Source organism: Pipra filicauda, unplaced genomic scaffold, assembly GCF_003945595.2.
Source record: "Pipra filicauda isolate LSUMZ 115617 unplaced genomic scaffold, ASM394559v2 scaffold27_size4233163_pilon, whole genome shotgun sequence".
NCBI classification, from domain to species: Eukaryota; Metazoa; Chordata; class Aves; order Passeriformes; family Pipridae; genus Pipra; species Pipra filicauda.
The window spans coordinates 1,423,418-1,450,172 of record NW_024104398.1 but is presented as its reverse complement, the minus strand read 5'-3'; the positions used below and the strand labels follow the sequence as shown (position 1 = coordinate 1,450,172).

The 26,755-nt window shown below is 42.7% G+C and overlaps 1 protein-coding gene across 2 annotated transcripts in view; it reads left to right on the top strand.

Annotated features, from left to right (window-relative positions):
• Nucleotides 1-786: 786 nt before the first annotated feature.
• ITPK1 (inositol-tetrakisphosphate 1-kinase) overlaps nt 787-26,755 on the top strand; it is a 143,179-nt gene continuing 117,210 nt past the window's right edge. Inside the window, exons 1-2 of one of the 2 annotated variants that reach the window (XM_027746092.2) lie at nt 787-934; nt 1,202-1,380. In XM_027746092.2, coding sequence (XP_027601893.1) covers nt 1,286-1,380 — 95 coding nt within the window. In that variant the 5' untranslated portion in view covers nt 787-934; nt 1,202-1,285. Of the gene's footprint in view, nt 935-1,201; nt 1,381-26,755 lie in introns of those variants that run through there. The other variant, XM_027746093.2, reaches the window with a different exon arrangement.

Genomic DNA, 26,755 nt, shown 5'->3' with positions numbered 1-26,755 from the left:
GGCTCCAAGCCCAGTTCACAGAAAGCGTCATCATAGAAGCATCATCTGCACCTCAGATCAGGATTGCAGGTACTGCCGACCCCCCTCTGAGGGATGTTGTTATTGTAAGGGCCGTGCTTGGCATTCCCAGAATGACAGATTAAAATATTTGGGCTGAAGTGGTGCTCATTTCAGCTGATGGGGAGAAACAAAGATGGGGAAATTATACTTGTGCTGTGAGATAACCCTAGCAATTGACTGAAAGATTCTTCCTCTCAGATGAAGCACAGAACAGCTGCCTCTGTGTTTAGGAAAGCCCAACTCAAAAATCAGTATGCCAGCTCATGCTTGCATTGCCTGCCTCCTTTTTTGCTTCCCGCAAAAGGAAGTTAAATAAGAAATAGCCATTACTGAAACTTCAATTTAATCCCTACAGGTACTTGCCAAATGCTGGAAGAAGGAAGATACTTGGTTTTGCAGTGAAAACTCATGTTTTCTTGGAACCTTTTTTATATGAAAGATGTACTGAACAACCGTTTTCAATAGCTCCAGTAGGAAATGTAAGTGGCCACATAAAATGTTCTTCCTTAGGAACCAAAACCACGGGGCGCACCCACGGGCCAGGCCGGAACCAGTGAGGGGCGCTGTCCCTTTAAGGCGGCGGCGGCGCGGGCGCCCCCTGGCGGCGGCGGCGTGGTGCCCGCGGGGCGGGCGCGGCCCCGGTGCTGCGGCGGGCGGGAGCGTCCCGGTGCCCGCCCCGCGCGGGGGGTGGGAGCGCGGCGGAGGGGACGGCCCGCAGGAGGAGGAGGAGGAGGAAGTGGAGGCGGCTGCGAATAGCGGGCAAATGGGGAGCTGAGCGGCTGCAGCAGCAGCAGCACCACCAGAACCACCACCAGCACCACCGCGGCCGCGCAGCAGCAGCGGCGAGCGGGCACGGAGGCGAGCTCGGCGGCGGGTCCGTGCGGGCGGGCGCTGCGGGCGTGCCGCGGGGCGAGCGGCGGCGGCGGCGGTGGCGGTAGCGGTAGCGGTGTGCCTCCGGGGCTGGTGCGGGGAGCGGCTCGTCTCTGCCCGCCTGGGCGAGCTGCCCGCCGGTGCGGGGCAGGGCCTGCCGGGGCTGCCCGCCTGCCGGGGGCTGCGCCTGGCGCGGCTCAGCTGGGGCGGGCGGGGGGCAGCGCCCGCCGCGGGGAACCGGCTGATCCTCCTTTCTCTGCTTCCCTTGCAGCCGTCGCTTGGCAGGCGCCGAGTGTGAGCGGCAGCTGCGCTGCCCCGCCGCCCGGAGCTGGTCCCCTGCTCGCGGGGCGGCACCATGCAGACCTTCCTGAAGGGGAAGCGGGTGGGATACTGGCTGAGCGAGAAGAAGATCAGGAAGCTAAATTTCCAGGCCTTCGCCGAGCTATGCCGGTAAGGAGGCGGCCCTGGCCGCGCCGCGGGGAGCGCCGGGGCAGGCGGCGGCCCCGGGATGGGGCTGGGGCCGCTCGGGGCTCGGCCATGGCCCGCGGGCGTTCCGTGCTCGGTGCGTGTTCCCGGAGCCGGCTGTGCCCACCGGGGCTGGGGCCGCAGGGCTCGCCGTGCCCCGGGTACCCCGCTCCGCCGGGCCGCGGCTGTGCGCTCCTGCCTCCCGCTCACCTGGGTGCTGCCGATCGCTCCCGGGAAACCCGATCCGGGGCGGTGCAGCGTCCCCGTGGGTGTGCGAGGGCCCGGCACAGCTCCGCGGTACTGCCCGCCCGCGTTAATTTCTGCCCGCTGCTTGCCGAAAGGTCTCTGGTATTCCCGGATCTCTGCGGACCTTGTTACGAACCGAATTATTATTAGGAAGAGTTAGGCGACGGGGAATAACTTTCCTTCACGTCATGTGAAAACATATAAAATTAGAGTCCACAAACCCCTGAATAAGCTTGTATTCATCTGAGACATGAATGAGACATCCGAAGGTAGTATAACTGCGTCTGTTTTGTGCAGTCCCAGAGGTAAAGGTTAGTTTGATAAGCAGTACTTAGACTTTATCTGAACAGCTTAGAGGATAATTTATGCAGTATGTTACACAATTTTATTATTTCATTGGAAGTTATGGGTCCAAGGTCTTGTGACACATGCATTACAGCTTCTGATACTGAATAACATTTTTTTTCTGACTTATTTAATTCTAATAGTTCATAACAAGGATATTAAATGAGTTTTGGTAATTGAAAAATTTGCGGCATAACCTATGTGGTGGTTTCTGTGAAGTCTTTTCAAACTTTACAGAATATATTTTACAAGACTTCAAATATACTTTATTAAAGCATGTCATGCTAAAAACACCAATCCCTGTGAAATTTCTGTTGACAGCACTTGCTTCTTTCTGTAAGGATGAAGGAAGCAAAAGAAACAGAAAACTGTTTTGAGAAAGCGACAGAAGCTTTTCCATCAGCTTGTGTACTTGGCATTCTGTATCTCCTCTGTCAAACTTCAGCAAAATTTATCAATTTTTTAAAATATAAAGAAAAGGCCACAAGTTCTGGTTTAACGTCTTTTTAAATTTTATGTCATCCTCCAACAAAATACTTGTGGACTAAGTTTTGACCTTGCCGAGAGATTTTAGTTTTTCTGATGCGCAGAAATACCTTTTAACCTCTGTTAAGAAAAACGTAATTTTTAGGGCCTTGAGGTTTGGTATAGGCTAGTTTTCATGCCTAGAATTTAGGAAGAATCTCAGAAAATCCATTAAAAACTTTTTGTAATAATTTGTCTTCCGTTCTTGGTATTATGAGCTGTACATTGTTATGCTTAGCAATCTCCCAAACTGACTTTTTGCCCTCATTGCCCATGTTTCTCTTTCTGACTAGGTGCTTTGCTTCATTTCTCTCTACTTCAGAAATTCCTTACACTTGTGTTACATAACATGGATCTACAATTTCTTTGTGTACTGTACAAATGTTATTAATAGTTTTAGGTCTTCATGGTGCTGTAAAAGTTGACCCAGAAGTGTCTCTATTGCTACACTTTACTAATTTCTTGGTGAAAATTAGTCTGTCTCATCCTGTACAGGCTAAGCTCGCTTTGAGTACCATTTATAGAAATTGGACAGAGATGTATGTTCATACGTGCTTTGGTACTTTTAAAAGCATTATTAGTGTTTCTGTAAAAGTGGAGTTAAACATTTGGTTTAAGGATAAGTACAGTCACTGTAGCAAGTTGTACTGATATTTTGTATGCTCTGTTTTCCTGCCCAGTAGCTTCCACTGACACTGGAGGAGTGCTGTGTTCATCTAGGCAAAGATTTCAAGTGTTCTATGCATAACATCTACTTGATGACTTGTGTGTTTGTAAGCTTTTTCAGCTGTAGAAAAAGTGGTGCCAAGCTCAACATACATTTTACCAGAAATCTTGTATATGGTAAAAAGCAAGACAAAGGTACTCATTCCTGTACAGTGATTCATGTGTTAGAGTGGACTATGTGTCTGTCTTCTCTATGTACTTTATGGTGACTGTTACTTGGAATTTATTTGCCTGTTGCCTAGGGATATACTTTCTGGATGACTGCAAAGTTCAGATTTGTTTGTACGGGTTTGTAATGAAGCAATTATATAGTCCAGGAAAGTAAGAGAAACCTCCTAATGAACTCCCGAAGCATGCTGAGTTTAGATGAGGGGTATTGTTGGGATAAGAATCTTCATTTCTTTACAGTCTGTCAGGGCAGCCACTTCTAGTGCAAAGCACTGACATCCTAGAGTGGTCATGGACAGACGTTTCAAAATCTGTTTGAATCATCCTCTTGTGTGATAGAGTCTAAGTGCTCTTAAGAGTATCTCCAGGTTTTAGGTTAGATTATCTGAACTGAAATGAGCCAGTGTGAGAGGACCAGCAGTTAAGGTGCAGCTTTGGGGCATAGGCAGTCCTGCTTTTAGCTTTCTGTTCACAAAGACTGGGCAAGAACCTGAAATACTTTCTTCATGTTTGTATCCACCTTGAAACTTTCTGTGTGACTGGCATGGCAGCTGTCGTGCCTGAACAGTGTCTTGGGACTATTGCCTAAGCTTTATATCCCCAAGAGAATCTTCCTTGTATCAAAGGCCATTGAGCTCACCTCCACGTTTGGTCCTCACGGTGACACAGTAGATACATCCTACCTGAGCTGTGCTCTTTGTAGAGCGTAACAGCCTTGACTGTGCCTTCCAGGTGCAGCCCAAGGAGATGAAGGCAGTGCCTGTGCTTGCATCTACCTCCACATTTATTGCCCAGACCATTGGTTCCCAATTGTTGAATTAGAGCCCAGTACAGCCCTTAATGCATCTACATCTCCAGGCTTCTGAGCAGGATGGTGAGCAAAAAGGCAGTGTGTTTTCCCAGGCCTGTGGCAGGGGATCAGTGATCCCTGAATGGTACCTCAAGAGCTGTTGACCTGGAGGATAGAGCACTTGCCCTGACAAGTGGGAAGTCTGGTTTGAAGCCTGCAGCTGGTGCCTCCCAAGGGAGGCCGAACCTGAAGATGGGCCAAGCTCACTGTGGTCCTCTGGCTGAACCTGCTGCTGTGTATAGAGAGGAATTTGAGCTCCCTCCTCAGTGCCAGGTTAGTCATCCTCCCTGCTATGTGCGAAGCACCGTGGCAGGGGCATTCCTTTGGGATGAGGTGCATCCTCAGTTCTGGTCTCTCCTTCCCAAAGTGGTTTTTGGTTCTGCCCGGGAACTCCTTTCCACATAAGCTACTTCATAAGCTGTTGTTGGAGCAAAACTTTTATGTTCCTTTCTGTGCCTCAGTATAGTTTCAGTGGAGAGAGGAGTGTTTCTGTCTCAGCCTTGCTCATATGAAGGTATTCCTAGTTGAGTTGTGTGTGAGATTGAGCTCTTTTGTGTGGAACAGGGCATGTGGTACAGGCTTCTTATGTTGTCAGTGAATTTATTAGTCATTATTAAGAAGCTACTATTGCCAAGTCCTGTGCTTTTGAGTAAAGCTGCTAGGACACCATGCTTTGTGTTATCTGCATTCCAGCATATCTGCTGTGGCTGCAGTTCCCCAAGTAAGGTCCTCGTGGGACTGCAGTGTACAAATGTCTGGTTTGTGCATGTCAAGTAGACTTTCCCGTGAGCCTTTATGTTCTGCTTCACCAAGATGATGGCACGGTATCAGTGTTTTAGGTTGCTGGCTATTGGCAAAATACAGAGTATCTATGCCCTGATAAAAAGTAAGGCAAAGTTTCTGGGTGCTCATAACTGAGAATTTAGGAGCCTGTGAGGTGTAGTTCTGATGCTGTCACGTGTCTCTGCTGCTGAAAGGAGCAGTTCCTCCTTTCTCTAGCTGCTTGGACTCACTCTCTGTCTCAAGCTGCATTTAGTGGTTATGCAGTTGGCAAAGACTCTCAATCCAATCAGTTCCCTGCTCATCACGTTGACCTCGGAATGGCTGTCAGTGTGCAGGTGCATGAGCACTAATGCAAGGTTAGGGAAATGGAGATGCCACATTCCATTATAGAGATGAGAGAGATGTTCTGTCAATGTCAGATGGTGGTAATGGTAAAGACTCTTGGATGCCCACATTATCATTCTGTAAAATATGCATTGGTGTACTGCCAGGTCTCTGTGGATGTTGTGAATAAAAGGACTCCTGTTCATGGTGTATGAGGAGTGGTGGTGGTAGTACAGAAAAATGCATATATCTTCTCAGAAAATGAGTTGTGCTGTGTTTGGCACCAGTTAAGATTAGTGAGCTGCAGCCGTTTACAAATGGCTCTTCACTGTGTAAAAGCCTCCATTTCCTTTGTAGTTGTTCTGCTTGTCAGCTGTTACTATGGTCTCTTCAGGGAGCTGTGGAGATGCAAGGCAGTAAGGGCATGGCAACATGAATAAGTTACAGTGATGTGAAGTGAAATATGCCTCATCCAAGAGGAGATAATTTAAAGTCACCCAATTCTGAATGATAAGCTGGCTCTCAGTTATTTTGGGCAAAAGCATTCACATGTGCAACCTTTAAGTTTGCATGGTAATGTGGTAGCTTTTCTGTGTAGCTATATTCATAATGAGTCAGAATTTCCTCTTTCTGGCATGTAGAAAACGAATAGGAAAGGAGTTAAAGAGTTGCCTGAAGAGGTAACTCATGTCATGATAAATCCTGCAATTTGACTGACAGAAGAACTGTGCTTGTGTACCCTAACACCCAGATTATTTATGGATTTTACTGTGCTGTGTTTTTTCTCATAAAAGCAGGGTGTGCATCTGGGAGGGAGAAGTTCTCAGGAAATTATAGAAATTCTGAGAAACTCAAATTCTGCCCACAAAAAGCAATGGAAGTAGGGTAATTGAGTCATGCCTCCTAGTAAAGCCCAGTTGTCTTGATTTTTAGTAAGCAAGCTAAATGGTCATCTTTCCTCCTTGAGACATTATCCATGAGAAACCGATAGTGTTCCTTGACACACAGGAAGCTAAGGCATCTTGGTCCAGTTTGGATTCCTAGGTGCCATGCACTGGTGAAGACTGTTTTGAAACTTGAGACCATGTTCATGAATTGTGACTTGCATCAGTTCAGCAGGTCTTGGTTTTATGCACTTTAGGCATGTAGGTCCTGGTCGAGCATGTCACCTGTGCTGAAGACCATTTAATTATGACAGGTCACTGTGGTGGATTGATTTGGTTTTGGGTTTTTTTTTCACTGAGTTATGATGAAACCGTTTTGATGCTGATACCAGGTCAATCTGCTGAATATAGTAACCAATGAATTTTTTTTTTCCCACCAAAATATTAGTATGCATAATTTAAATTTCTGTGACTTGAAATAGTTTGGGTTTTTTTTCTTTAAGTTAAATTGGTTCTTCAACTTCTGTCCATTTAATTTGCGATAGATAGTTAAGCCTTATTTTAGCATATATAAGAAACTGCTCTGTTTAGTAAATCTACCATAAAAATAAATGCTTTTTCAGTGCTGTAGATCTGTATGGTTTTCTTTTTCTTTTCTAAACTTTATTTGCAATCTCTTGTGTGCCATGGCCTGTGCACAAGAACCTAAACATGACTTTTAAGACAGATTTAAGATTTTAATACCCTGTTTTGAGGGTATTAAAATAATCTGTTTCTTTATATAGTAGGCATGAAGTATATTGCATATTTTTTCCAGGAAGAAGTCAAGGGATTTTCTTTAACCCCAATTCTCCACAAAAAAACCCTAAATACTACTTTTGTTAAATGTCTGGCTTGTGCCAGTTAGCTTTTACAGCCTTAAAAGCCATAAAAATAAAATGTATGTGTGTTGATCAATAGCTCCCATTGTTGCTTGTGTTAGTCTGAAATACTATATCATGAGAAGTAACTGGGGGCCAGATGGGTGGGTAGGTTTCTTTGACATCAACTCTAACAAAGACTTAGAACTAGCCTAGTGGTAGAAATTGCACTGAACCATGAAACTGTGTTGAAGGTAGTAGCAAAACCCCATGTATTTCTTGGAGGAAAAGCTCACTGTATTTCTGAGTCCCTGCTCCTCCTTCCAGTAGTGTGTGGAGAAGACTTTACATCCCAGAAGAACTGGATATGTGTGCATTTTCTTAATGTCTGGGAACACTTATTGGCAGGCATTCTTCTCACAGAAAGCTTACGGCGTTATGCTTGCAGAACCATTTCATGGGAACACAGAGCGCAGCTGCTCCACTACACAAGGGACTGTAACAATCACCCTTTCATAGCGACTCTGTTTTGTGGTCTAGCAATCATTTACCTCAGGTGCAGGAAGTTTGCGTCCTCCTCATGGAACATCCCTTTACCACAACCTGTTGGAACTGATACGCAGCAAGGAACAATAGTAAGCCTGGTCAGGTGGCAGCTCTTCAGAGACAGATCTGCATTCTTTTGCAGGTCACAGGCTGAATACAGATTGACAGTGTTGCCAAAAAAAGCCCCCAGAACCCCCAAATGAATGTCATCTTGGGGTGTGTCAGTCGAAACAGAGCCCGCAAGGCGAATGAGGTAGGGCCTCCATTCTGCACAGCACTGATAAGGTTCTTGCTGCCGTAGTTTCACCTCCTGCCTTTAGCCTGGGGCATGGCATTTCAGGGAAAAGGCCGATCAGCTGGGAAGTGCCCAAAAGAGCAGTGAGAAGGATCGGAGGTTTTGTAAATACAGCGTATTGTACGGTGCTATTCAACGTGAGTAAGAGGCTGGAGATGGATGTTCAGACACTGTAAAAAGCTTGTAGGAAAGAAAAAAAAAAACCAACACAAGTCCCCCCCATCCCCTGCCAAGCGTATTCCCCAGTTCTGTTGTAGGCAGAACAAAAAGTAGTGGCCTTCAATTGTACCAAGAAGGAGGGATGATAGGAAGGTGGAAAAGATAATGTGGTTGTCTCGGTAGGCAGTGGAATTTGTTGCTTGAGACTTCTGCAACCAGTTCGGACAAACATGGTGGGAATGAAACGGGCCTGTGGTCCTGTTTCAAGGCAGAGATACTGACCTCTGCTGAGGTGAGTGCTGTTCTTGGTTTGGTCCAATCTGTAATAGTGCAGTAAGAACCTGAGAAACTGCTCTTTGTGTACATTAAGTAGCTTGAAGTCCCTTCACTAATTCAGGAGTCATGACTTGGGAAGTCTAGGCACACACTCTAAATGTGTGCAGTTTTTTTGAATATATAGACTCAGCCTGAAACGGGTGTCAGAGATGACAGAAAGTGTTTCCTCTGCCTTAATATGCTGCACCTGGGAAGCACCAATTGACAGCATATCTCCTGATACTGGCTGGATAATGTGCTATTCATCTCAACTGTTGACACTTTTTGGTGAGATGACATTCTTGAATATGTTCCAAGGAAAGAAGGAAGCAGTGCATGTGAAACACTAAAATAAGCATGATAACAGATAAAATAACCACCTGGGATGGGCACATCTGTGCCATAGCGTTGTGGAACAAACCATCTCTTGTCTGGTCGTCTTCCTTTTTCTCATTTTTTATTTCAGTGTTCAGTCCTTGAAACAATGGTTTGTTTTGTGCTGATGGAATTAACTCTCCTCAGAAGGAGTTATGTGCTTTATATGATCAAGGAGGAAACTGCTGATACTTCATACTGTCCAAATACTACAAAAATGCTGGTTAGTATTCTCTCTGTCTGCAGAGAGAAATCGTGTTTGGAGGACAACCATGTACTTTAGGAATGGCTTTTAAAATGGCTGATTTTTGTGGAAGGGGATGTCCTTTAGTTCCAAGTAGAATGTTGTTACTTGTAATTCTCTTTCCTCCCAGCTCAGTGCTTGGGCTATTTTGGCTGGAGTGTGATTGCCACTCATGCAAATTCTGTCAAGTAATTCCTGTGAGTTGGGAACCAAAGCAGAAGTCTGCTCTTTCCCACAACCAGACTATTACCTATGCAGGCAGAAGGGTGTGCGCTCATTGAGAGGTTGCTCTGAGGGCTCTCAAGGCTCTGATCTGTAGAGTGGAGAAAATCATGTTTCCAGTGGCACTTTTAGGAAAGTAATTGGCAGAGCCAGGCACGGAACTGGGAAGCAGGTTCTGTCCACATTGAACTGTTTAATCTCCCCTGAGATGCCAGTTAGTGAAGATTTATAGCGTGTCTTGTCTTGTCACATACAGCTGAGTTAAGTTTGCTTGCTTGGAAAAATCTGAAGTCGGTCCTCCTCCTCAAAACCAGGCTTATTTTTGCTCTTCATCACACTCCTCACAGGCTTTTCTTCCTCCTTGTCAACAAGGCTATCTCCAGTCCTTTCCCTCTGTAACACATTGGTTCTGCATGTTCAGTCTAGGTCCAGAGGCACTGCCTCGTGAAACTGCATTCTGCATGGTGCCACTGGCAAAGGAGGAAAAATAAGTGAATAAGACAAGTCTGCAGCTAAATCTTGACCTGTGAAGCTGGGATGCTTCTGGCTGTCATTCTGAAGCCCCATGTTTGTCTCGTCAGACCACACCACAAACATTCATGCACACTGAGGGAGTCCCCTCTTGAAGAGCACTTATGGGCTAAAAATCAGTGCTTTAAGAGACTTGGTTTGAGTTGAATGTTTTGGCCATAAGCAACATAGTTGTCCTTTTCTGAAATTATGTGATTTAAAGTGCTGCTGACTTTTTGTACTTTCTGTATTTTTCTCCCTGATGCTAGGTCTGGATAAGTACATGTAATAGTGTAATGTGTTTTGTTACACCAGGAGGAAATAGTTCAGAGGATTCTCTCGAAACAAGGCCTTTGGCACTGCCTGTTGTAGTGCTTAGTAATGACTTGCTGCCTAACCTTGATAAAGTTATCTGCATGTTGAGGTTGGGACAACTGGTTAATAGCTGATAGAACAAGTGATGTCTGGGGTGATTAATGGTGCTGGAAGGAAATGATATCATAAGGGTTCACTTACGAAATGCCACGCCTGCCCCATGGGCAGCCACAGTACTGCAGTCCTTTCTCCCTGCCACTCTGAAATGAATTTAGTGGTTAAAAGTATTGGTGTGATGACTAGGCTTATTCCTTATCTTGTCAACCTGCTTTCCCTGCAAGAATGGTGTTGTCATTTGTATAAATGGGCTACGAAACACTGCCTGCTTCAGCAGTATAGTATGGTTTAGTGAGTCCAGCAGTGACCACTTAAACTTGACTGGATACGTGTGTGCGCTTCGAGGAGAAACTTGTTTATTTCCTTGCAGTTAAAAAACAAACCAGAGATGAATGTAAATACTGAAAACTGTTGCTCTTTAGCTCTATCTGTATGTCATACAGCTGTGTGTAGATGCTGCTTTGTTCAGGAACACGCTGTTCCTTTGATTACAAAATCTCGTCTCAGTTTAGGAGAAATTACAGGCTGAGGATCCAGCCGCCTCTGCCTGCTATCATTGGAGTCTGGTACCAGTGCAGGCAGAATGGGCTCTTCTTGCTGGTGTTTGAAGGGTGAGAGGGTAACAGGGGGTAGGTAACAGTGAGGTTACTCCCGTACAAGTTCACTAGTGTGTTTGTTCCGTAGCCGGGGCTCTAACTCCTTGGAGGTGTTTTGGTTGACAGGCCATCTGAAGAGCATGAGGGCAGCCAAACAGACCTGAACCCAGCCAGCTGGGACTGAACTGGGACTGATCTCTAAGCAGATGCTTAGAGAAAGTATGAGGCACAGAGCAAATGTGCTCATCTTCCCCTTGGCAGACTCTCTTGCCTTCTGTCAGTCACTGTTTAGAGACTCCAGTGGCAGCAGTTGTGTCCGTGGTACCACGTTCAATAGCCACAGGTGGATCTGCTCCACATAAACCTTTTAATGCATTTTTGAACTCACTTTCATTTCTGACATCACAGGAACATAAGGAAGCTATTGGCACTTGTTGGCAATTCTCCAGTTTTGTTGTGAGTAAAAGCATAGGTAAAAACAAAGTTGCTTCTATTGTGTTGTGAGGTTTTTTGTTTGTTAGGGTTTTTTATTTGTTTGTTTTTAAAACCTGTAAAGAAATAGATATTACTTATTTTTAAGTGTATGTGTACATGTTCATTTTGCTTGGAATGAACATGTACACATACACTTAAAAATAAGTAATATCCATTCCTTTACAGGTTTAAAAAAAACCCAAACAAAAGCAAAAAAACCAAACCCTAACAAACAAAAAACTCCCTCCTTTTTAGCCACCAGTGCTCTTGTAACAAATGTGGATAGAGCCCTTCCCAAATCTTCATTTGCGAAGCCCAGCCATGATGACATGTTCATTTTACTAAAGCATTCTGGCTCTTGACTAATTAAAAAAAAGGTCATTTCGGTCAAGATGTCTTGAAGTTCAGAAGTCAAAAGTTCTTCCCCAAAAAGAAAACATTTTCCTGCTAAAAATAGAAAAGCTTGCAGAAAAGGGAGGAGGAACTAAAAGCTGGGTACAGTTTAGGAGCTATCTTCTAACTTAATCTAGTACTTGGTCATTTGTGACTTGCAACCAACAGTGGAGGGTTTTGTGGAACCTATAAACCCCTTGTAAGTGAAGAGAGGAGAGTGTCCAGATCCACATTTGCTGCCTGACCAGGTTAATTGGTAACATAGCAGAGGAGCACTCTCAAAAAGTGAAGCATGGTATTAGTACTGCAATAGTAAGAGAAGACCTGTCTCTCCAGCATTTATACCAAATGTACAATTAATTTTCGAGTAAGATCTGCACTCATCTTTTGTCTGGTATTGAGCGCATTGAGTTTTTCTCGTCTTCCTGTTGATTTTTCAGTTAACATTGCCTTTCTGTAGTCTCAAGTATGACTTTGAGTTGCTTCAACTCAGCATTCTTTCACACTGTTGTCTAAAATGGATTTTCTTTGCCAGTCAGTCTTTGAGCACAGATGTACGTGTGCTCAGCCCAGCCTCATGGTTTTAGAGTAGCTGTGCTGTCTGGCACAGGTACGTGCCGATAAATGTGTCGAATCATGTTTCCAGCATGTGTGGCTTTAACGTAAGCGTCCTCTGAACTAGTCTGGATAAACCACGTTATCAGAGACTGTACAGGGCACTGTGGCATGATAGAGCTGTGTGCGAAGCTCAGCATTCAGATACGCTTGCTGGTTGGAGGGATGGGAAGAGAAGGATAGAGTTTGTTCTGAGGTTGCCTGTGGTGCTGCTCTTGTTTTGCCGACAAAGAGGGAGCTTAATTCACTGGAGCTGTCAATCTGGTAGTTTTCAAGCACTGAAAGAAAAACTACTGTAAAAGTGTGTGTAAGAGGGAGGAAAGGGAAAAAGAAACTAAGGAAGACTACTATTTTGATGAAAGGCTGATGGTGTAAAAAAAACCCAAACTTGCAGTTGCTGACCTGCACCCTGTATGTAGCAGAAAAGGGGAAAGCATAAGAGTAAAAAGGAAGTATTATTGCTGGCATATTGGGTTGAAGCACTGTGTGCTGTGGAAAGAGTATGTGATGATAGAATTGAACAGCACCCTTTGTCCCTCGGTAGAAGCTTTCTTTTTCAAAACTGCCACCTTTTAAAGTGCATTTAATCTGTGGAGGAAAATGGTTTGTTGTTTTTTAGTTGTTCCTGGTTGCATGGAGTGCAATGGAAGCTGGGGCTACAGGAGGAAAAGAGATCTATTTGCTGGTGGAAAAGTGGTGGATGGGGTTATATTTTGGCTTTGTGGCTTGACATTTTGGTGTAACCTTTCCTTCTGTCTCAAGGAATAGATCAAAGTCCAGGGACTTTATCCAGTTTGGAGTGAATTTTGAAAATTAGGTCTTAATTTACCTCTCTCCTGGCCTGTATAGAACCAAAAGTTTAGCACACTTTGAATAGAAAGTACAGACTTGCTGCTAGATAGGGCATTGAAACTCCATTTTCTTTTCCCTTCTCTCTCTAATGCTATGTTAGCCCCTCAGTTCTGAGCATATGGGAGAATTTGTACTTTGAATTTTGGTGGTTTGGTTTTGTTTGGTTTGGTTGGTCTTGGTTTTTGGTTTTTTTTCCCACAATCCGGTAGAATTTAAAATCTTTGGTCATAGGCATCCCAAAGTTTAAATTGCTTTTGTTTGGGCCTAACTTTGTTTCAAGAACTTTTTAGCTGATTTCCCTTCTGATTACTTTGTTAGTGCAAGGTAACTGTAGCTTTACTCTTTATGTATGGTATAGGGCATTGATCTTCATCACTTTTGTTGCTCACTAGTGATGGATTACTTGTTTTGAAATAGCATTGCTCCGCAAGGTAGAGCATTTTCGTGGATCAGAACTTGCTCTTTTGCAGGAAAAATAGTGGTTCTTATTACTGTCTGGTCTAAATGTAATTTAAAGCCTGTCTTGGCTAGCTTTTCTGTGAATTACCTTCAGAGGTTATCATTGGTTCTGGGTATTGTAATCAAACCACATGGATCTTTAGCATATAGATCATGTCTTCCTGAGAAGTCTCTAGAGAGTCGAGAAGACTTTATTTGATTGATGCTGGTCAGTTGCTGTGTTTTAATGCTGAATGTTTCTAAGAGATCGGTCATTTGAGTCAACTAGGATTGGAACCCACAATGATTCTGTGAAGAGTCAGAAGTGATTGAATGAGAAAGGCATAGGGTCACTGGGGAGTTTTATCTTTTTTCTCTAAATAAAATAAGCTCAAGTGTATTGGAGAAAAATATGGTTGCAGCAGACTGTCACTTCCAGGTGTGCTGTGCCAACCTCCAGCTTTTCTAGTAAGTCATTTCTCATTTTTGTGCTACTGTGTGTAGCAGCTTCCTGGTCAGCGAAGGGCTACATCTTTGTTCACAATAGGTATTTTTTGGGTGGGGGTTGGCACAATATTTTTGTGCTGTGATTCGATCTCTCCTTTGTCTTGAATAATCTATTAAATTGTCATGCTTAATCCCATTCCTTTTTGGCAGGTGTTCCCTTAGTATTTTTTGCAGTGGCAAAGAAACAGTGTAGCTCTGATTGCAGGAGAATTACTGAAGCAAAGAAACAGTGTAGCTCTGATTGCAAGAGAATCACTGAAGGAAAACAGTATTTTGGGATGTTTCTTTTGTGTCTTTGGCTATAGAACAGAAAGAACAGCTAGAGGCAGAGGAAATGGGACCTTCAGTCTGACATGCTGTAGCTGTTCATTTATTAACAAATAACTTCCCTGATTTCCCCTTGTTAGTAGTTTCTCCTGTTTGTCATTGTGAAAAAGTTCTGTAGAACTGGATATGGGAGTTTGTTCAAAGAGGAAAATGTGTTTCTGAAGCCACAGAACATGGTTAGAACACTTACTACAGCCAATGTGTGTTTTTAAAGTCACTTTTTTTTTGGTCAGCTTTCGTACCAGCAGACTGTGGAAAAGCGTGTTTCTTCTCTGCCCCCCACCCCAAATTACACTAACTGCAATTAGGAGATGATAATTAAAATGCTTCATTCCTAGCTTGGGTAAAGAGTTTGGAAACCAAGTAATTTATTCTAGGATGACTTTACCACAGATTTCTTTTGGGGCAAAGCTGTTTCCTGATATGTAAGATCAAGATCTTTAAATCTTGTTCCATAGACAAGTTACATGGGGACCAAGTTCTGTGTACGAGTGCTTATTCCTAAAATAGTAATCCTTGCATTCAAATTAGGCTGAGATTCTCAAAAACTCCTAGTTTTTAAGGTGCTGAGTTTCCTTGACTTTGGTGAGAGCTGACCATGTTTGCAGATCTTGGCCTAATCCAGCTCCCTCTGAGGCTGTTGGGAATCTCTCTAGTTGGATTCCTTGGGAACTGGATATACCTGGTGTTCAGATTTTTTTTTTTTAATGGAAACCTGGGAGACAGGAATTGACATAGATTTTGTTCACAGTGGCACAAGTTTGGTGGCAAACCTGGGATCACCACGTGGATTTCTTTTGCTGGTTTGTTCTTGCTTTGTTGTACCATAACTTCTGAGAGCAGGCACTTTAAAGATGTCATGGCTTGATAGCAACGATTGATGGCCAAGAATCAAAAATGTGGTAGGTAGTAATTAAAACATTCAACCCTGGTGCCATTAAAAATACTCTAAATGCCTGCTTGGCCCAGGGAAGTATCCGGTGGAGTAATTTGAAATTTGTTTTTGTAGGACCAAGTATAGTATTTGAGTTTCCTGTTAGTGCTGCTGCCACCTTTACTTATGTTGACTGATATGTGGGTGTGAAAGCTCCCTGTAAGAATAGATTTTTAGCACACTTGCTGCTGGCAGTGAAACCTGAAACACAAAATGTTTGTTTCTGGAAAATGTACATGGTCCATATGAAATATCCTTGTTCACTCTCCCATTAAATTGAAGTAGATTGCCTGTCGTTTGTGGCAGATCCAGGCAGAATGGAGCAGTCTAGCAGTGCTGCTAATCATAGAATCAACCGGGTTGGAAAAGACCTTTGATATCATCAAGTCCAACCCTTGATCCAACATCCAGGTTTTTAAGATTTTTAAGATGAGACTGGATGTGGCACTTAGTGCCATGGTCTAGTAACCACGGCGGTGTTGGATCAAGGGTTGGACTTGATGATATTGGAGGTCTCTTCTAACCCGATTGATTATTACAGTAAAGGAAGACTCGTGCTGGAGAATGTTTCTGGTTTAATATATTTTGGTCTTTGAAACATTAATGTCTATGTGGACCTGTTTTCAGCAGCTGCTTTGGCTTTGAGAGGATAATTGTTGGAGCCTTCTGTAAGAGGAGGGATGAAGGTTCTGTTTCAGTAAAACTTGACCTCCTTTTGGTGAAATAAAAACTACTAAAGGGTTAAGTTTTTCTCATTCTCTGTATGCCTTTGAAAGTGAAAAATCTTTCCCATGCCTTTTCCCCCCTCTCCAACACTTCAGGAAATTTAATTATTTATTCAAAATGTCTGATGTTGGTGTTGGATGCCTACAGAAACTGAGGCATTTTTGCAAGGCCAGTCCCAAAAAATCCTGAGAGGTGGCTCTTTCCCTCTGTACTGTAAGTGTATAGTTTGACTATGAGGGCTTTTTGAAGCACACTACCCAGACAGCTTTGAAATATGAGTAAAGTCTTAAGTGTATGTAGATGAGCTGCAAACAATTGAAATGTGTATAAATCTTGATGTCTTCCATGTATTCACTGGTGCGGGGGTTGTACGGGGAGTTTCCAAATCAAAGAATACTCTCTTATCCAAGAGAGAACAGAAAAAAGACCCTTGAATCAGGCATAGGCCTGGCAGCCAAAATAGGCCTGGCTTTTGGCTTAGTAGTTGGCTTCACTGTAATTTAAGTAAATTAGTGAATTTCCCAATATGCTTTTTCTGCCTGTCAAATGCTGAAATAATACAAACCTGTCAGAACACTGTTGAGTGGCTGAACTGAGTGTGCATTGCTCATAGATCATAGATCTCAAAGGAGAGCCAATGTGTTTATTACTTTATCTTGTTATTTGTCAGCAGCTCTTAATTCATATTTAGCTACTCCAACACATGGTTCAAAATTAAGAATTCAAATTGTTAAAACTTGTCTGCTTCCCATTGGTGATTTCTATAAAAGAAATATCATCAGACCTAGTTGTTGAGCTCTCTCAACTGCTGTTCTCTTTCAGACCTATTTAGCTAATGAATGTTTTCAGTTCATCGTATGGAGAGTAAGTAGTTACTCAGTTTTTGCCAAGCTAAGATTTCATCTGTTTGCACTGACTTTGCTAACTTGGTAATTTTAATTTGTGGTGAAAGTGAAACTATGGTTTGAAAAGCAAAGACGAGAAGGAGCCAGGAGACTCTGTACCAATCCAGTGCAGAAGGGACAGTGATAGTGATAAGGGTTGTTTTCTTGCTTACATTTTTCTCTGCTTCTTGTGTGGCTGCCTGAGTTCCAGGAAGGCCCTTGTAACCCTGTACATAGAGCAAGTAGAGCACTTTCCAACACAAAACCTGATGAAACACAGGGAAATGAAAACTCTGGGAGCTACAAATAAATTTGAGCTTGAACCTAAACCTGCTGATGCTAATGGGAAGGTTTATCTAATACAGGAAGTTTGGAAAAAAAAAAATCCCCCAAAGTAGGAGTCTTTTATTCTTCTTGTAGCAGCTTATCTATGAAGCTGCTGTGTAACTTACCCATCTATCTGTGAACTGGAAAAAAAATATAATAATCACTTCTCAGAAGTGATTCATTTTCTTTCACATCTGCAGGTTGTTTACTGAGACTGGCTCTTCAGGAAGTCTGTACTCTTTTGTGTTTATTCTACACAATTTTTAGTTGTACTAAATGTCTGAAAGACTGAAGATTGGCTGGCTGAGGGTTGTATCAGAAGTGAGTAACAGCTTGGTTTTGTCATGCTTATTTAAAAATTAGAAGATCAGGTATGGTCTGCAGCCTGTTTTTCTAAAAGAAGCTGCTGTTTGCCGTTGTACCAAGAAACTATTTTTTCTCCTCTAAATGAGGCCTGGATCTCCTAGGAGATTTTAAGGCTGCATAGTTATTTTCTGAAATATAGGATCATTTGATGCATCTTCTGAAATGATGTTTGAGAAATAGCGCAGTACATCTTTCCAGTGACCAGCAAGCAGCACAGCAGTGTTGTGGTCTTGCTTTCCAGTTCAGGATGTAACTCTGAAACACTGGCCAGATCATATACTAGCAGCGAAAGTGGAACAGTGTAATCTAAGCCCTTCCAAGTGAAAACAAGGCAGGCAGTTACTTTGCTTTAGAAGAAGTTTAGTATTTTAAGGTGAGCTCTGTTTACATCAGTTGTCTTATCCACAGGACTGAAAACAGCATGTCTGCAGAACACAGTGTGGTCAGTTAATCTCTGTGTATGTAAAGGTTTCAAGGAGGGGTCTCATGGGAAAGAATAAAATGCCGAAACCAGTATGAAAGCTTTTTAGACTACAAGGCCCTGTGCCTTCTCTCCTGGTTGCTTTTCAAATGAACAGCTGTGAGCCACATCTAGGAGAGAAGATGGATATGTTGATCAGAGTGGGCTGCCTGCTGTGTGATGCTCTGAGCTGGTGTAAGCACCCTTCCTGATCCAAGGCAAGAGTCATCCATGTACTTAAGCTGGGATGCTGTTCCTGCTCCTTCTGAAGGAAGTTTGTGTTGTTGAGTTGTTCTGGTGTGAGAAAGACTGTTTTCTTTTTACCATGATTTTCTGGATTACTTGTGGACTGGTACTGACTTCCGAAACCATATGTTTACATCAGGGAAAGGAGATCTTTACTGTGTTTGTTCTTATTTTATACTCAGACTGGCAGTGTTCCATAGATTTTCCATGCTATTGATTTTTTGGAGGTTGTGTTTCTGCTCTCTCTCTTGCTTCTCTAAGCAAGAGAAAAAACCATGACAACTTTTCATGACAACTCAGAAGGAGGGTAAGATAGGTGTCTTGGAGTGAGATGCAGAAGTGGCTGGGGTAACTGTTAAGCCTGAGCCTGTGTGATGCAGCTAGTGGAAGCCTTGGTGTTCCAAGTGAGAGAGCAGAGAGGTGAGTGAGAGGGTAAAGAGCATCATCTGTAAAACTGAGGGACAGCATGAAAGGCAGAGATTATAGTCCTACCCTCCTGTCCCTGGAATGTGTCCTGACTGAGGCATTGATGGGACTCAGAATGTCCTCCTCAGAGGTTGCAGTTTTAAAACCCATTTCATATGAAACATTTCCACTGAAAAACTGAATTCTAACTTTAACTTTTTAAAAATAATTTTTTGTCTGGGCTTATGGAATAAATACAAACTTGTCCTGTGTGTGTGAAGCGTCTGTGATGGCAAGCTTCATCCACAGCTTCTGTCGCCCGTGTTGTCCAAGCACGTTCATCATCAGTGGAGGTGTTTGGTACTCGACAGCATAAGCATGTCCTGCCTGCTTATGCTACTAGAAAGGTGCAAGATCAGTGATGTTTGGCTTGGTGCCATTTAATTACAGCACAAGAACTGTATGGCTGTAGGTGGGTAGAGACATTAGGTAATGCATCTTGAGCAAGCCTAGTGCCAAGGCAATGATTAACTTTGAGGAAGAAATGAAAAGAAACTTGCTCTTTGATATTATGTTCTTGCTAGTTCTCTCTCATGTATGAGCAGAGGGAGAAGTTTAATGGCAAGTTTGGCACACAGGTTCTCTCTAGAATCATCTGTAAGCAGTTTACTGTAAGGTAGGATGCAAGACTGTGGGTTAGGGCCTTAGTTATAGTGACATATTTTACAAAGAACTACTTGAAAAAGAGAGATATTTCTGCTGTCAACAATATTAAAATTTTGTTTGTTTTTGACGTAAGAGCTTATTCATTCTTTTTCAGTTCATAGCCTTAAATGGCCATAAATGCAGTTTTACATTTTTTTCTTTCATTTCCTAATTGTTTGTCTGTAGGCTTTTTTTTTTTTTTCACCCACTTGTGGTGTGAATAGAGAAGTTAATCTTAACCAGGGAAAGTCTTCCAAAAAAAGTCTAGGCATGACCTTACTAGTATTTTTCTAAGGAGAACACCACAGTGTGAAAACAGTGGAATAAAATCATAATTAAATGATCTCTTACTTTTCCAGAGTCACTTCTGACTGAATATGCTGAAGGCAGACAGGGATATAAATGGAGCTGTAGTGTACCTCTGTAAGCAGGGTCTGTGGTTTAAAAGTGCCCTGGGGCACTTGGCTGCTGTTGTAAACTATCAGAAATTAGTAATTGGAACTGTAGGTATTATGTCTGACCAATATGCAGGCCAGTGCTTTTTCTAGGTTCAAAAAATTTGCACTTTAGTACTTTACACTGGATTTGGTCTTCTCTTGAAGCCAGGCCTTGAGAGAGTGTCCTGCTGCTGCGAAGTCAAGGCTGGCTGTGATGCTGTGGGACTGTCACTGGTGGGCTGTTGTTAGTGCTGCCATGCTGAATGTACTGGCTGGTCTGCAGCCTTCCAGGTCTGAGAGCTGTCTGGGATTGGGGGGGATGCTTGGCTGGTGACTGCCTTGGGGCAGGGGTGTTGAGACATGCAGGCCAGACTGGAGGAAGACTTCTTTTACACGATGTGGATGGTGGTGCTAGAATTCAGATGGAGGGGAAAAAATGTAGGTGTTCAAATTATTCTTGCAAAAAATATACTAACCTGGCTGTTTACCTTTTTTAGTTTTGTCTGGAAACTAGAGAAAATAATTAGGGGTGATGTAGTGTTTCATTGAGATGTAAGGGAGTAGTCCAAATAAGGTGGTGGTTTATGGTCTCTTCAAGTGCAACTCTCACAAGGTTTTGATTATCATTTTATAACCATCACAACTTTATAATTGTGGTCAACTGGGATGATTTTGAAGAGGAATGTTTTTGCTAAATTGGATTAGCTTCTGACCTTAAGGTGATGCCTGTGTATTTGGCACGTCTTGGACTGTGTGCTGATAAAGCATGAAACTCTGCAAGTCCATGTGGGCAGATAATACCCACCCAGGGCAAGAGTGAAGTCAGCAAGGCTGAGCAAACTGTGTGCAAGGGAGTTACGTAAAGCTGGGTGTGGAGCAGCCTCCTTTGCCATGAAGCACGGCTGACTGCAGGGATCTGATGTGCAGAGAGCTGTGAAAACATGCTGCCAGGGAAAAAGACTTCTTTGGATACAAAATCCTACTGTCGCAGAGGGATATGCTAGTGGAGTATAAAAGCAGACGCTTCTTCAAGGATTTTCTTTTGCCTTCACAAACAAGAATTCTTGGAAATATTCTGAGCAAATATTATTTTTATTTACTAAGAATAAAGAGGTAAATGTGTATGTTTGCAAATTTTAATAGTATAACATGGTTCGGTCATTTTCATTTACTAGTACTTGATAATTTAAGTGACAATAAATGGGATGAACAAAAGTCACATTACTCACTAGATACAGTTCAAGGATCTAAGATCAGAATTTTCTACATCATTTGAAGCTGTTGTTTAATGCAGATTTTTTTCCTATGTAGAATGATTCTTTAAGTTCTTGTACATGTTTTGGAATTACAGCAATTTAAAAGTTGTAACAAGTCCCTTTCTTTTATGCTGATGTATCTCCAATTAACCTGTGATGTAATTCTGGCGGTATCTTTGAGTTGATTCTCTGTATGTCAAATGTGGAAGCCCTAAAGAGAGAACATGGAGAGTTAGTAATGTGCATCCCATGATGAGCAATGTGGAAAGCAGCCTGAAACAGCAGAGGAATTGTCAGCTTCTCCTTGCCTTGTGTTCTGCAGTCACCTGTAGGCTTGAAATCCCAGTGCATGGTACAGCAGCATCTTCACTGTGTCTATTTCTTATGTCTACAAACAAAAGAAGTGAGCAAGAGAAAATGAATATACTTGTCCAAGCAAGATTTGTTCTGTGATCGTGTGTAATCAAACACGTAATCGACATTTAATAAACTACTTGCATTTTTCCTTCCTAATTAGTTGCTGCCAATTATTGGGATTGAAGAGTGAGTTTCAGGGTGGTGCTGGACAAATATAATCCAGAGGAAAACAACTAGCTGGTACTATACCTTGGTGCATCTGCCTCCAACTCCCACTCAAAAGCTGGATCAGTTGTTTATATGTCCGCCTCCTTAGTGATGATAAGGACAATGGTAATTTGGTAGATTAGAATAGAAATTTAGCTTTTTTTTTTTTTCCTTTAAGAGGAATTTAGGTTATCTTTTAAACTCATCAGTGGGTTGTAATCACACCAGTGCTGCAATGGGGAGGGGCGGGTACCAGAAAATCTAGATTAAGTCCATAAATGGAAGCAAATGTAAAAGATGCAGGTGAACTGTTGGCCTTAGGCTTTTTTTTTTTTTTTGAGGGAGAATGAGGGTATGAGTAGCACAGCTGATATGATTTAGCTTTTTGAGGCAACTTCTAGAAAATCCGAGAAGGCCAAAGAAATTGTCTGGATCTCCCAGTGTAGCAGAGACCTCCCAGCAGGTCTGAATCTGGGCTGGGGTAGAGTCTGGTTAGAAAATGTAGTAGCACTTTGGGGGTTGTATATCAGCTCCTTCATGCTCTGGCCAAATTAGAGAAAATTGTCATCTTAAAACCCATGTGCTCAGTCACCGATGGAAATGATGGGTGTAACAGCTGCTGTCTGGGCTGAGTTAAGAAAAAAAAACAAGGGCGGGATTAATTAGAGGACCCTCTGTGTGTGTGTGTGTGTGTGTGTGTGTGTGTGTGTGTGTACGTACGTACCCTCGTGTCTGTCTCTGTGAGAGGACTAATGAGATGTGCCATGGAAGGTCAGGGGTGTGGGAGACAGCAAGGCACATGTTGTGGGTATTGGCCCAAGACAGAGCTCTGAAGGGGACCTGTTGGGCAAAAGTGGTGCCTGCAGAAGGGCTGAAGCTAATCAGAAAAAAAAAAGTGGTTCAGAGAGATGGGATGCTCTAAATTTCTTGCAAGCAAGCAGAATTTGTGTTGAAGAACTGTCTTTGTAATTCACTTTAACTTACAGAGGGTAAATATTTTGCCTAACAGCTTGATAAAAACCAGACAGTATTTGTGTTTTATGATTTATCGAAGGGTTGGGTTTTTTCCTCTTACTGCACTGTATTCAGTCCACTGAAGCAAACAAGAAAATGAGTGTTCATGCAAACCTATGCAAATGCTACTGCTTAAAGCAAGAAGCCTATGGACTGGAAGAAATGGGGAGAATTTTAGTCTTTCTCTAACAGCAAACTTTACTGTAATATAAAGGAGATAAAACTCCTGATAAAACAGATATATTTGAAACACATACATAGATGTGCTTCTCTGAAGTGGTTTAGACATCAGGACAGGGAATTTTCGCCAACTAGGGTGGAGATTTCTTAAAGATACTGTTTTTCGCTTTTCAGGTGCAAAAACTTTGGTAAATGATGGAGACTTTTTGTCTCACTGTCTCATCTCTGCTCTAACTTCAAGTTTGCACTTTCTGACCTTGGCTGATCCTGTGCGTAACAATCCTATGCCTTTCCCTGCCCAAAGCTTTTGGTGTATTTCTGTGAATCTTCATGACCTATATTGCCTTGATATTATGAGGTTGGCAGCAGTGCCTTATTCCATCTGTTGGATTTACACCGCCTCAAACTGGAGCCCTATCCAATGATATCAACGGAAAACTCTGTTCTCATACCTGAACTTTTTTGCCCAGGGGTGTGTGTTGGGCCCCAATGTTCACATCAGCTATTAATATTATTCTGTGTGCTTTATTAAAAAAACCCATGTATTAACTTGCTGTCTCTCCACTTAGATACTTTTTCTTGGAAGTAGGACCATACTCAAGTATTGCACGTTGCAATTTCATTTCCAGGATCATGTGTAGTTTGTGTACATTGCTAAGATAATTCACTGTAGCACTATCAAACACTATGCTGTTCCTTCTCAGGGAAGTTGGCCACATGTCAATAAATGGAATATTTTCAAACAGTATGGTCATCACTTGTTGAAAGTCAAGCTTTCATTTTGTTGTAGGCCTCTCTAATGAGGCTTCCAAACAAAGTAAAATCATTTTTCTTTATGTTTACGTAAACTCGAGCAGAAGAATCAGTTGCGGGGGAAGGAAATTCCCATTATTGGTATTAATGTCTGCATCTATTCAAATGGAGAAAAGCAATTCAATTCACATTTCTTTAATTTGTACTATGTTTTTTCTGCTGAACATCTTTTTCCTCTCAAGTAGAGTACTAGGCTGCAGAATTGCACTTTTAAGATTCCAAGTGCTTTTCCATTTTCCATTTACGTGATTCATACAGTGTTTCAAGGAGCTGCATAGTGAAATAAAGGTGAAATCCAGTTTCAGGTGATACTAAACTGCTTTGAGCCAGCTTTTTATTTTAGGCTTAACCAGCCAGTCCTCTTTGAAATAACAGCTACATTCGTAAGTGCCCCAAACTAGAGGCTGAAGCTCAAAATGCATCTCAAAGGGAGCAAACAAAGCAGGAACTGACTGGAAGGGTTATATGAGCCTAAACTGATGCAGAGTTTGAGGGGAAAAGATTTCTAGGAATGTCTTTACTTACTATATGCTAAACCTTTACGTGGATGTCCTTTTGACATGATTGCTATCTGTGCCAGTGTCTCTATCTGGCCACAGTGACTTCCCCGCACAGACTCCTGTTGTTGGTTATGTCCATGAATCTATGTCTGACTCTGATTCCATAAATGAAAATTTGTTCCTTGCATATGCAAGGAGTGGTCACTTGGTGAGTGTAGGAGACAAGAAATCACAAGTGCTCTCAGAGGTGATGAAACTTGAGGGAAGCTTGATGTGTGACTTGTACAATGCCAATACATTAAGAGAGTTGGAAATGGGTTTCTTCAATGACTAGGCATGTTAAGTTTCCTTTGCTTGTATAATGAAGTTTTGCACAAAGGAAAAAGCCCCAGACACTTATATATCTTACTTGAAGCCTGGCTGGAGATGAATAAACTCATTTTTGCATGGCAAGTTGCTGAACTTAAATACGTCTCTAATTTCTGCCAAAAAAATGCCCAATCTCTTTTAGAGATCCAAGAAGTGAAAAAACATTTTGTGTATTACACATTTCTCATGCATGTCTCAGTGGGTGTCTGGCCTCTATAAAAACTCCCAAAAGGTTTATTCAAGGCCGTTTGCCAAAGTCTTGGAACGCTACAGTGGATGTACAGCATTTGGTTTCAGGGTTAGTGGATTAAAAGCCATTTCTAGATGAAAGCTGGCTTGACAGACATGCTTTTTTCTCTGTACCCCTTGGCTTTAGAAGAGTGGACGTGTGTGTTGATTTTCCCTCGTGGTGTGCAGGAGACTGGCAGAACCAACCTGGGGCTCAGCAGAGCCTTGTCTCGCTGGCCATACTGAACTGGTGGTATTTGTGCAGTATGGAAAATGTGATCTCATCTGGTGAAGATGAGAGCAGCTGAAGCTCCTTCTCAGAACATCAAGGCACATCTCAGGTTTAGAGACAAAGATGTCATGTGGGACAGTGTCAAATGCTTTGCACATATCCAGGTAGATGGCATCAGTTACTCTTCCTTTAGCCACCAGATTTGTCAGGCACAATTTTCTAGCTGTCATCAATCACTTCCATATTTTCCATGACTTCCTATAGTTTCTAGGAAGATCTGCCCCATGGATTTTGCTGGGAAGTCCCCCATGAGGACCAGGGATAGTGAATGTGAGGCTGCTTCTATCTGTCCACACAGGGCCTCATGTGCTCAGTCTTCCTGGTCAGGTGGCCTGTGTCAGACCAGCACTGTGATGTCACCTGTCTGCCCTCTATTTAGTCTTGACCCCTAAGCTCTCAGTCAGCTCCTCATCCATTCCCAGGCAGAGCTCCATGCACTCCAGCTGTTCATTGACATAGAGGGTGACACTTTCTCCTTGTCTCCCCAACCTGTCGTTCCTAAAGAGCCGATATCCTCCCATTTCAACTCTCTAGTCATAGGAGCCATCCCACTGTGTTCAAAGGTTTCTAGAAGCCTCCAATAGCTCCTGCAGTGAGAGTTTTATATATATAAAGATAAATACCATATCTGTCCCTGGAAGGGATGTTGCCTTCTGCCTCGTGATTCTACTGCCTCTTCTCAGGTCTCTTTGAGTCATCGCTGGTGCCTCGTGACCTTCGACTTTTGAAAGGGATGGGTCATGCGTTTGGTTTTTGCAGAGGGTCATATTAACACTGGGGTGACTGGGGTCGTGGGGAGACAAAGGAACTGGGAACAGAAAGGACATGCGTGCTCTTTGCAGTGCTTGAGGAAGCAAGCCCTTTATTGAAGCTGAGGGACGATCCTGGAACGATTTAGCCTGCAAATTTGAAGGACTCCGACCTTTGGGAAATTAATGTCTTGTAATGGAAGATACAGTGCCAAAACAGCTTGGTTTGAGGCTGGTTTTTAATAAGGTTATAAAGAGATCACATGGTGTGTCTGCTTACCATAGCTGAGAACTGGATCTGATGATGTCTGGTGGCGTAAGCCTATGGTTGGAGGTTGAACCCTGCCCAATTGCTTAATTGTCATCAGGTACTAAATACATCTCTGAATGTCTGGTAGGATGAATAACTCATTGCCTTTAATAATTTTTCTGTGCAGCTGTTAATCATTCCTTCTTCCCACTGATGATTCTTCAGGTTTTTTTCTCTTGAAAGGCTGTGGTTAAAGGTTTTATGTCCCTGCTGGGAAAGCAGCAAGTATGGGCTCCCAGAACCTGGGGTCACTCGTTCCAAGAAAAGAGTCTGGCAGAGCTCAGCAGCACTGATCCATCTTAAATACCTAGTTTAAAAAGAAAACAGATCCTTTTGAGTTTGTATTTACTGACTTTATGGATTTTATAACTTGGGATACACAGATTTTATTTCTGCACTAACTGTTTTTTATAATGCTGAAATTAGTAACCCTGTAATATTTCATTAAACCATTATTGAAACTCTGTCTTAATACTTAGTAACTAAAGGCATTTTCTCTCCCCTAGTTACTGCTTGCAGTGCCTGTTTTCTCTCTTTCATGGCTTTTTCCTCCCTTCTACTTGAACCTCTGAGCACCGGTGTTG